General features: G+C 33.8%; 1 protein-coding gene across 1 annotated transcript; it reads left to right on the forward strand.

Annotated features, from left to right (window-relative positions):
• Positions 1-9,633: 9,633 nt before the first annotated feature.
• On the forward strand, positions 9,634-10,587 carry LOC101966985 (olfactory receptor 10AG1). The gene has a single exon (XM_013366331.3). It carries the CDS (start codon positions 9,676-9,678, stop codon positions 10,585-10,587), a length of 912 nt encoding a protein of 303 aa, XP_013221785.2. The 5' UTR covers positions 9,634-9,675.
• The last annotated feature ends 1,625 nt before the right edge of the window (positions 10,588-12,212 follow it).

Raw genomic sequence — 12,212 nt, forward strand, 5'->3', positions numbered from 1 at the left:
GTGTATACAAAATATGGAGTAAGACAGCTAACCACCATGGGAGAGAAGGGCCGCCTGAAGCTGGAAGATATGACAGGAAAATCAAGTTTTTTCTTAAGTTCCTAAATAATGGTAATTAAATAGATAATAACCACACATTATTTCAAGAGACTCAAATTCCTTGCAGTTAAGCTGATTGATTCTCTACAGTCAACATGGAAACTAATCACTTGAACTGATCTACAGCTGAATATCAATCTTCAAAATGAAAGATTCACTATTGTGGAAACAAATATTTGGGTTGTGCTCTGTAATCAGTTAATTCTTCCCAATCTTTCAGGTGCATTGTCTGCCCTTCTCAGACACCGGTTGAAATTAGCCATTGAAAAACTAAGTTAAGATGGTAGAAGTACGGAAACCTTGAGGATTTCTTTGGATTTTCCTGGGCTTCTCTCTCTTGTCTCTAATCCATGTCCCTTAAGACTACAAAATCTCATGGATTTCAATGTAATCCAGGATCTCACTATTACTTGATAACACTTTTTTACTCCCCTTATAATCTCAGGTCTTGATACAGTTTTGTCAAATATGTGGTGTTTCACCTTATTCTATCCATAGCAATGTACAGTGGTTTTAATGGTTTCCATGCAATAGATACCCTTACAGATGTGACTGAGTAAAAAGAATGTTCGAAATGCAATTAAAATAAGGACTTTGATAAGAAGTTTTCTTGAATTGTGGTTGATGAGTGTTATTATCCATTGATGAGTGTCCTTATAATAGAGATATGCAGGGAAGTTTAGGCAACAGATTTGAAGACACAGAGACAAAAAAAAAAAAAAGTCATCCTAAATGGAAGCTGAGATTGGAGATGTGGAAGCATAAGCCATGGAAAACCAGCAGCCACTAAAAGCTAAAAGAGGCCTGAAATTACTCTTTCCAACCTCAGTTAGAGGTGATGGTTTGGGAATATAGCCTTCAGAATTTCTATTGCACTAACCCATGCAATTTATGGTCATGTGTTACTGTAGCTCAAGAAATAATATCCAAGAACTAGCCCTCTTAAGAAAATGATTTTATTGGAGATTGACTCACCTGGGGTAAGTTCTTTTCTAGTCCCCAGTCTGCATACTCTTTCCAAAATCTGGTATTATATCCTATTGGAGCAGTAGTTGGAAGTTTCTGTTGTCATTCCTTTCAGAGAAAAATAAAAATACTTTTACTTTACTGTACTAGCAAGAACACCACAACTTATACAAATTCAAATGTTTGTATGGGAATAGTTGTTTCAACTATATTTGTTCAAGAATGTCTATTATATTTTATAGTGCAAAAGCAAAATGAGAAGCAAACTGTGCTCTCAGTTTAAATTTATTAAGTCACTGGAAAACATCTATCTCATGCACAGTGTGGGACTAAGAAGGAAAAATCTAACATGCTGAAATTGTCATAACAAAAAGAGGGAAGGCACAAGTCAATATTTTAAGACAGTTACACTAAAGAAATTCCAAACACTTTCTGACATGTAAAGAAAAATGCAAATGTTTGCATAAAATATGAAATTATTTTTGAAAAACAAAGAAAGGCAATAATCTATAATATCATGAAACATTTTACAAGGGTATAACATAGTGGGAGAGTGTGCATATTATCAGTCTCAGGGAGGATATAGATTGGAAGGAGATATTGACTTTCTTGAATTGATAAATGTCAAGACATTTCTGATTTATCATTTATGTTTTTATGCAAAGTTGCATTTACTACAATAAGGATATAATAATCATTTTCTTAGTAAAAATACATATTTGCTTAAAAGTATAAAATAATATAACAAAGAAAATATATTCATTTTATCCATTTATTATTGTTGCAATACAAATCCTTAAAAATTATGTAGCCCTATACAACATTACTGGATTCATTGTTGAGAATCTTAAAGTCAGGAATCACAAAATCCATGCTAGGTACCCATTAAATGAAGACAAGTTGAACCTCTAATTTCCTATTGACTACTAGAGAGAAATTTGGAGGGCTGATGTGATTGGAGGAAAATATTAAGAATTCAGAGGGGATTGATTAAGGTAACTTAATTAAATTTATAAAATACTTCCATAGCAACTCTTAGATTGGAGTTTGACTAAATAAATGGAAGAAAGTATGGGTGTACCAGGAAGCGGAAAACCTTGGGTCATTTTATAAATCTCTTTACTACAGTGACAATGGAAAAATGCATAGTATTCTAAGAAAATATAAATTCTATAAGTACATAAATACACTCATACAAGCACTCATGATTATTAGGAAGGATTCAACAAGAATATCCCTGACCAATGCTTATTTATAGTCTTCAAATTTTGAAATCTACTCATAGAATTAATACCACTGAGTACTGATATTGAGCCCAAGGTCATTTAAGCAAAATAATAGGATTTATCACAATAGTAATTCAAAATCGAAGGCAAAATTTTTGAAAAATGTTAAATGTAACTGTAAAAATATGTTTCATATTCATTCAAAATCTTAGAAACTGGGGAAAGCATAAGAACTTTGAGGTAGAACCAGATAAAATCAGAGAGAGAAAGAGGGAACGAGAGAAAGAGAACCAGGATCCAACAGTCATTCATTTTAATAGAGAATGTAACATAGGCAAGTGTAAAGAAATCTCATTCATATTGATAAACTATTTTGTAAAAATGAAGGAAGTATGTTGGAAACCAGCAGTCTCTGCAGAGTTGTTATTGTTCTTCATAGATTCTATTTTAAAGTGTTTATATTTAGCTCAGACCAATGTTATAATTTGAAGTAGCACTTACGTTATTGATTAAAAATATCAATTATTAACCTAGGATAATGTTAGCAAATAATTAATGCATCACACTAAACAAAGAATGCATATTTAGTGATGATACATGGGAAGAATATCCAGAAAGGCCTAGGCCCTCCAGTGCACAACTTGGAATTTGAATACTCTACAGTGAACAGTAGGGAGAGAGCTAGTGGTTGTGCTCTCCACTAAGACCTTTTGGGGTTCAAGAGAGGAGTGCCCAGGGGACCTGAATTCCATGGAGTGACTGTTGGGAAAGATTCCTTTGGCCATAGACTCTGGAAGAACAAATGAGGATATTTTATGCTTAGAAGTATCAATTTATATAGAAAGATGACACATGTGAAAGTTGCAAAAACAATTGAAAAGGTGAAATATACAAATGTATTTGGAATTTTGAAGAGAGATATTAGTGTTATGTATCCATGTACTTAAACTTTTCTGGTTGGGGGAAAGAAAAGGGAATACATTCAAACACAGGGGAGTAAGTATGAATCTTAAAAACCTACGTAAGCATAACATTTTTAGTGTTAAGAATCCATCATATAATTAACGAAAATTTCCATTTGCATTAAATCCTTTCAATGATCAAAATACTATTCTGTATTTATTTATGTTAGCTTCTGTGACTCAGTACAGAAAATGATATAGTCTATGTTTAGGGATGCTAAATCTGTGATTATTTCAAATATATAATTTTATAGGGTATATTTTCATTTTAAGAAAGATGAAGTTATAATAATTACAATTTCAAACATGGAGAGTCTCATTTACTACATATCTTCTTGTTTGTTTCTCTTACAGAATGCTTAATTAATTCAAAAGAAAATTAAGTACTTGCTATAGAGAAAATAATTTGAATCTGCTTATTTTATTTTTGGATTAAAGTTACATTATTATTAATTCCAGAACACTGTAATTATTCCCTTTTAAGAAATATTATACTTTGTTTTTTATATGCATTCTGTGAAATATTCACACAATTGCAGCTTGTAGACCACAATCCTGTATTTAAAAATACATGTTTGGCTGTCTCTCCTTCTGGAGAGGGCCTACATTCTTCTTTGAATTCATATTCCTTTTCTTTACCCCAGGGGCATCCTCTCTTGAAATTGTCCCCTTGAAAATGTACCTGTTTTCCTAAATGTATTTAGGAAAATACGATCAAACTCTTCTTTCTAGCTGTTCAAAATTATATATAGTTCTTTTCTTTTAAAATCATAATGCTGTTTCATATATAAGATTTTGTCCTAAAGAAATCTACTCGTGAAAGTGTGTTTATTTCTCTCCATTTTTCTTCCTTCCTTCTTTTTTCTTTCTTTCTCCTCTGCCTGCACTTCCCCCCCCCTCTCTCTCCCTCCCTCCCTCTCTCCCTCCCTCCCTTCCTCTTTATTGTTGTTTGGCAGTACTAGTAATATAACTCAGGGTTTGTCTAGGACTGAGCTACATGAGTTACATCTGTAGCCCTCCTGTTTTATGATTTTTATGAATTTTTATGAATTTCAGAGTGTGTCCCATCAAGCTGCCAAGGCTGGTCTTGAATTAGTCTCCCAAATAGCTGGGTTTTTAGGTGTTGCTCCCTAGTTTAATTGCTTGTCTTTCATTACACGATCTTATTATATTTACAAATATGTTAAATACAAAAAATATCATTTAAGATTTTTAAGAGAGTAAAAACAAAACTTTAAGCCAAGGTTTTGGAATTTCATTCTCAAGGAAACTGAAAATTGTCTAATCTTTGTGTTTTAAAATAAGTCACGCTTTTCTGTTTTGGCTTGCAGCTTTTACTTCTCTGACACATTAATTAACATGATTGTCAAATGAAATCAATGCAGACAGTGAGGCACTTGATGAAATTTTATTGAGCAGACTTATAGTAAACATCATCAGTGCAAATCTTTCCACATTCGCATTGTTTTTGATCTACTCATCTCCTTTCTATTTTTTAATTGATCCATTATAATTATATATAGAAGTGGAATTTATTGTGACAATACACACACACACACACACACACACACACACACAGCAGCAGCAGCATAATTTGTTTGATTTTTCCAGAACATCGTGCTTACCAGCTTCTTCCCTTGCCCTCAATCCCATTCCTCTCCACTGTTTTCCAGTCTATATTCATTAGATACTTTTTTTTTTCTCCTAGGATCAACATATTAGAGAAAATAGTAGAGACCCTTGACTTTGAGAGTTTTTTTTTAACATAATGTTTTCCAATTCCATCCATTCATAAGAAAATATCATGATGTTATTCTTTATGGCTAAGTAATACTCCCTTGTGTATATATGACATTTTTTTCTTCATTCATTCACCTTTTGATAGTGCCCATCAACAGAAATGCAATATTGGAAGCTAGAGCAAAGTAAAGAAAAATGGTGACGTTAGGGGTTGGATATCATAAAGATAGAAGGAGGATCACTGGACTAGGAGATTCAGGGGGAGGAAGGTGGGAAAGGAAGGAAATGAATAATTAATTTTGTGAAATTATGATTTGTGCATGTATAAATATATCAACTTGAATCTTATCTTTAAAGACCAGTCAAAAATACAAAAATGTGTGGAAGGGAGGCCAGTAGAAAAGAAGAAAAGAGAAGGAAGAAAAAGGGAAAAGGGCTGGCACTGGGGGCTGAAATAAAGTAAATTAAATTCCATGCATGTATGATTAGGTTATAATTAACCCAACTATTATGTATAACTAAAATGTACCAAAGGGAAAAAGAAAGAGATTCAAGGCAGCACCAAAAATGCACCTAAAATACTGATTGTGGGTTTACTACTGGGAAAATATCCTTAATTATGAACCACAAGATCTTATTCAGATGAAGGCTAGCTCCTGGATCAGTGAAATCCAGGCTCCTATGGGACAGACCTGCCAGATATTTTCTCTGCTGTTGTGAATTCAACCAAGATAATAACAGCTTCTATAACAGCCCACCAGTATGCAAACTGGCCTTGCAGAAATGTTTCTGAGTGAGAATTGGTCCTTACAATTGCTTTAATAAAGTTGGCCATGATACCTTGTCACGTTCCTCATGACAAAAGCACTCAGGGTCACTCCAGAGGAACTGGGCTGCAGGAAATAACTACAGAAGAGACAGAGATACCCTTTTCTTTGGGGGTCCTGTGATGGCTCCTCTGACCTTAAGGGTCCACAGAAAGAGAGACAGGCAGCATGTGCTGACCCTTTTTTTGAGGTAAAGCCATTCAAATGAGGCAAGGGGTCAGGTTTCAGGGGGTTGAGTCTAGCTTCATGATGTCTGCTGTCAGCAGTTGACTGACATCTAGGAAGGCCACACCTAAAGGCAGAGCAAGAGAAGAGGACACACAAAGGGTGTTTCTATGGAACCTTCTATCCCAAACAGGGCAAAGGGGCAATATCACAAAGGAACAGGTGAGAGTAACTGGACCCATGGGACTGCAGGAAGGCACGCCTACATCTGAAGACACATGCTGCCACTTTGAGGATCTGGCAATCAATATCCAGGTCACTAGGGAAGTGACCGACAGAGCCTCTTTCAATCATGGGAAGGAGAATGCCAGTCATTCAGTGAAACCACCTCTCACAATACCTTTTCTCTTGATGCTCATCTCCTGAAGAAAGTTGTCATTAGCAATAAGAGTCAGATCCTTCTCTACCTGCTCATTTCATGTCAAAGGTCTTTAGATCTGGAAACATAACACATTTGTGACCAAAATTCAAAATTCTTCCAGAATGACAAGTTTCTCTCTTTTATCTACTCTATAATAACCCCAACAGTGATAACTATGTCATATACTCTGAGGAACAAAGATGTCATAATGGCCTTGAGAAAATTGATGACTTAATATTTAATGCATTCAATACGTATTTGATCCCATTATAACACAAGTCTTCCTGCAAAATCCATAGTGGTTTTTTTTTCCATTTTCATTGTTTTAAAATGATTATTTCACATGATGTCATTAGCTTGTGAAAAGAAATGGGAGTGGGGAGTCATTGGAAAACATTGACTATGGACTTATGTTTCTAGATAACTTACCCTATAACACAGTGAATTTGCTTCTTAATGATTTAGGAATCCTCAAGGAAAGATTAAAACAATTAACTCAGTAACAATACTATACAGTATGAGGGGATTGGTTATGAGTCTTTCATTTGTCTTCATTCCCTAAAATTCTAAACTTAGCAGGAATGGAGACAGATTTTAGAAAAAAAAAATGCAACAGGTTACCGGACAAGTTCAAGATTTTGTCTATAATTTTTCCATTCTGCTTCTCTGGACCTAAGAGTATGATCCTCTCATTGTAGGATACTTTTCCTATATGGCAGAGTCATAATCAGTAACATCCAAAGATTTTTTACCTTTTTCTTTTTAATGCAAAACAATTCTATATACATATTTCCTGCTTACAAATACAATATATGTAGAATTATTCCATCTTATTTAGACTGGATTCATTGTTGTAAGTTACATACTGATAGGGAGAAAGTTTAAGCAATTACCTAAGTATATTAACAAAATTATTTTATGTAAAATTTTGGTATAAATCATACAAACAATGGGGTTGAACTTGATGTACTATTTGAGTTTGTGTGATAGAAGGTTTAAGAACATGTACCTATCATGATGGCACTGAAATATTATCTTTATCTCACTATAAAGAGTCCAAGATAGAAATAAACTCTCTCATATTAAATGAAAAATAATGAAAGAAAATGAAGTGCAGTCTGAGAAGAGTGAAAAATAAACAGGAAAGGGAGTGTTCTACATTCACTAATCTATGTATGTAGCACATGTATTGATGAAAATAAGGAAGGGATTGTGTTTTATTTTATGGGCAGGAAAATACTACAAGTAAGAACAAAATTTTGAAATACATCTTTCACTACTGGGGAATCAAAACAATGTAATTAAATATGAAACAAAAAAATTGTCAATATTGTAGAAAACATTGTTTTGTTTTGTTTTTTAAATAGAAATTGACCATAAAATCTATACAAAGTTTTCCAGGTACTTTATATACTTAAATACAACATTTTCAAAGTTAATGCACATAATCTTCAAGACTCTATTATGATAAAAATATGTTCAACAAACTGAAAAATAAATAAAAAATACAAAAGTAACAAAAATATAAATTATAAGCAAAGTGTGAAACCAGTGATGAATAACACAAAATCATCCAGAGACAATGACACACAAAGAACAAATTACATAGGTACACAAATTTGATCAACTCAGGATTCTCATGAGGAACTCATTAGCAAGAGAAGCAGAATATGAGAAATATAACTGATACAGGAGAAGTTGTTCCCCAGTGTGAGCATGGCTATTTCTATTTAAGAGCAAAAGTATGTAGAATTTCTTACACTGTTAGAAAGAGAAGCCATCAAAGAGTGATTGATTAAAAGTCACTTGTCATCCCACAGATTACTTCATGCAAATCTATAAAGGTGAGCTGCAATTGTGCTATTAGACTTCTGTACTTAAGGATAGCTCTAAATTTGATGACCAAGATTCAATTGATAAAGTAGAAAACCACGAAATTCTGAGATCTTTAGGAAATAATTCTCTAATATAAGTCTCATATCTTTTTTTAAAAATTTTTCCTATTCGAAATTAAATTAAATATATATCAGAAAGCATTAATGATAATAAATAAGGTAATTTATCTCAGATAATCTTGAAAACTAATGGTAGTAGAATTATGGAACTTGAGAACGAGAGTTTAACACTTCTTCTATCTGTATATTATTTCCAAACATGAAGTGAAGGGGTTAAATGGAGTGCAGTATTCACTGGTTTATGAAGTTAAGGAAATATGTAATTATTCATTTTGGGAAGCTGGAGATCAAGAACTAAGTATTTATTAAGAACTGTTAAGCAGTGCTGGCTTCATCAAAGATGAGGTATTAATATGGAGAGTTTGTTTTCATTTTCTCTTGTTTTTATCCCCATTAATGTGTTCTGACCATTTTCATAACCTGACTAAATCATAGATGGGTTTATTTAAAGTTGTACTTTTAAAAATGGGGTGAAGGAAAAAATAGGGAAATAAAGTTTCATTTGATTACAAGAGCATCACATGAAGGAGGAGAAACTTACATAGATAAGGAAAAAATGCGAAGAAGTAGTGTGAAGTATTGCTCATGTTTATTAAGTTAAGGGTTAGTTAATGTATTTGACACATTACAGAAATTGTTAATGGGGAAATCAAATGAACATCAAGCTGGGTTAATGTTTTCCTATCAGCATAAGTGATTGGAGATATTGGTACAAAACGATAATAGAGCTCTTTAATTCCTCATTTAAAAATGTTGATTTAGGAAAATTTATTCTCCTTAATAAAAAGAGAGGAGTTAAAGTTCATTATGAATAAGATTCAATGGAAAGCATCAAGAGCAAAGTTTTGAATTGAAAGAAGATAGAATATTATTACTGATAAAGGGGGAAAAACTGTATACAACCCCCCTCAAAAAAAAAGACTATATAAAAGGACTGTAACATAATCCTGCCGTTAAAGATGAAATAATAAATAATATTTCTCCATGTACCTCTGCATAATGATGCTCACTTCTCACACTTCTCAGTACTCTTAGTGTCTGTTAATAAAGTCTGATTAAATATATTAGATTATTTTTCTTGAATTGATTTTAACTGCATATCAAGTAATTCTGAAATTACAAATGTCATCCATGGGGCCGGGGGAAACAAGTTCATGCTGGAAATTCTTTAAGAGATAAGTGCTATTTTTCTTTATGTATCTAAGTCAGGTAACATAAAATATCAGTGCATTTCACAATGTGAATAAATTAATCACACAATTTACCCTGCCTACAGATGGAGAGCAAATTAAAGCAGAAAAATCAAATACAACTATGGTGATGGAATTCATTCTTTTGGGGTTTTCGGATATTCCCCATCTCCAGTGGATGCTTTTTGGGATATTTTTATTGCTGTATTTGACTATTCTGACTTGCAATAGCATTATTATACTGATAACACAAACTGACTCTTTTCTTCAAACTCCTATGTATTTCTTCCTTAGCAATTTTTCCTTTGTGGAAATCTGTTATGTAACTGTCACTATCCCAAGAATGCTCATGGACTTTTGTACACAAAAAGGAAATATTTCTTTGTATGCCTGCTCTACACAAATGTGTTTTGTCCTCTTGCTTGGAGGCACAGAGTGCCTCCTCCTGACAGCAATGGCCTATGACCGCTATGTGGCCATTTGTAACCCTTTGCACTACCCTCTGGTCATGAGCCGCAAGGTCTGCATGCAGCTGGTGGCTGCCTCCTGGGTCACTGCAATTCAAGCTTCCATTGGACTGACATACCTAATTTTCTCTTTGCCCTTTTGTGGATCTAACAGAATTAACCACTTCTTCTGTGATATCCCTCCAGTCCTCCAGCTTGCTTGTGGTGACACCTCCATGAATAACATAGCCGTCTACATGTCGTCCATGGTGTTTTTTCTGGTTCCGTTTCTGTTGATCTCTGCCTCCTATGGCAAAATCATCTCCAGCATTCTAAAAATGTCATCAGCCAGAGGGAGGACTAAAGCCTTCTCCACCTGCTCTTCTCACCTGACCGTTGTGGTCTTGTTCTATGGAACAGCTAGTGTCACTTACTTACAACCCAAGTCGAATCAGTCCGAGGGAACAGGAAAACTGTTGTCTCTTTTCTACACCATTTTGATCCCAACTTTGAATCCCATCATATACACTCTGAGGAACAAGGATATCACCATGGCACTGAGGAAACTGCTAACTAAGTTATTAACATAAGGCAAAGACTTGAAAACTAATTATTTTCTATTACTTTCTTACATAACTACAAAAAAAAATCTTTGCTCTAATGCTTTTGAATGATGATGATTAATATTGTCATAACTACTACATTATGCTTAGGGCCTATGTTTATAAAGTTTAGGTAAGGTATCTATGTAATAAGAACATAAATAATCCTATTGCAAGTATGTAATTTGAAGATCAATATTTCCTTATTTCCTTCCACGGTTAAGTACTGAGTTAAGAGATTTTATGAGAATCACAATGGATAATGATTGCATGTGTCATATAACCAGGAAGTATACACACGTTCTAAGATTGTGTTTTCAATATTCACTTTCTTCTGCATGAATATGGTTCCATTTTATATCCTCACTGTTGGATTTAGCCAATTAAATATGGCAGAAATATTTTAAGAGGGTGGAAGAAGGGAGTCATGATTTTTAAAAATTTATGTATTTTTTGCATTATCCCATTTTTATCTTTCTCTGTCCATATTGTTTTAAAACCAAAACTTCTTAGGATGTTTGCTCCTCCACTGTCCAGATATTATTGTGTCCTAGTCATCTCCCTCCCTCCCATTGTAGCTCTGGTCTTGTTTTGGTAATATCTCTTTCCTAAGAGATTTTTCTTCATTAATACAGTTGTGTACGTATAGTGGGCTGGTTTTTAGTGCCTCAAAATACATCTACATCTGGAATGTACAAATAGGACTGATTCTGAAAATCAGTGATTGCTAGATAGAATTACTAAGCCTATTAAAATGAGATCACTAAGGTTTAGGATGGGCATCAAATCCAGACAGTATTCTGATGTCAGAAGGAAGGCAGAAAATATTTTTAAAACATTCATGAAGAAACAGAAGAACATGACATGAAAGCAGAGGGAGAGATTGGTGAGATTCAGTCCAGAACAAAGGCAGAGAAATGTCATCAAAATCCTGAAGAAGAAAGACTCTATCCTAGCTTTCAGGATAAGGGAGGCCTTGAAGAAGTGTGATTTTTGACTCTGGCTATAACAACTGTGAGTGAGGTATTTTCTTTCTTTCTTTCTTTCTTTCTTTCTTTCTTTCTTTCTTTCTTTCTTTCTTTTTTTTTTTTTACAACCAGTTTGGGAGAATTTATTGATGAAAATCCAAGAAATTAGTCTGGCTTGTAAACATTGCATTTTTAAAATTTCTTTTATTTGACTCCCGTGGAGTTAATTTTCTGCACTTCCAGGACACAGTTGATTTGTCATCTCTTAACCCTGGCTTCAATTTTTGCTTCCATTTGGGTCAATAATTTGACACTTTTTTTTTCTTTTGATGAAAACACTTATTTTTACATTAAGTAGAATCAGGAGAATCTCATCTTGCAGAAATAATATGTCCAATAATTATTACAATTATGCATTTGCTCCAGAAATTTAAACGAAAGGTTCAGATTTCTTTTTAAATAATGAAAATCACAATTGGTAGTGAAAGATAGGCATTGTGAATTATAGGATGTTGACAAAGTGGGGTATGTCTACCCCTGTGACATTGCTCAGCCACTCATGGCAATGCTCTGGAGTGGCTGCATGGAAGAAATCCCCACTGCCCTAATACGAAAGAAGAAAATTGTATATCTCACCATATCCAT

The sequence above is a fragment of the Ictidomys tridecemlineatus genome, chromosome 4, assembly GCF_052094955.1.
Source record: "Ictidomys tridecemlineatus isolate mIctTri1 chromosome 4, mIctTri1.hap1, whole genome shotgun sequence".
Lineage (NCBI taxonomy): Eukaryota > Metazoa > Chordata > Mammalia > Rodentia > Sciuridae > Ictidomys > Ictidomys tridecemlineatus.

Bases quoted from the DNA above. Each gene is read 5' to 3' on its own strand.
- LOC101966985 (XM_013366331.3), top strand. From the start codon at position 9,676: ATGGTGATGGAATTCATTCTTTTGGGGTTTTCGGATATTCCCCATCTC.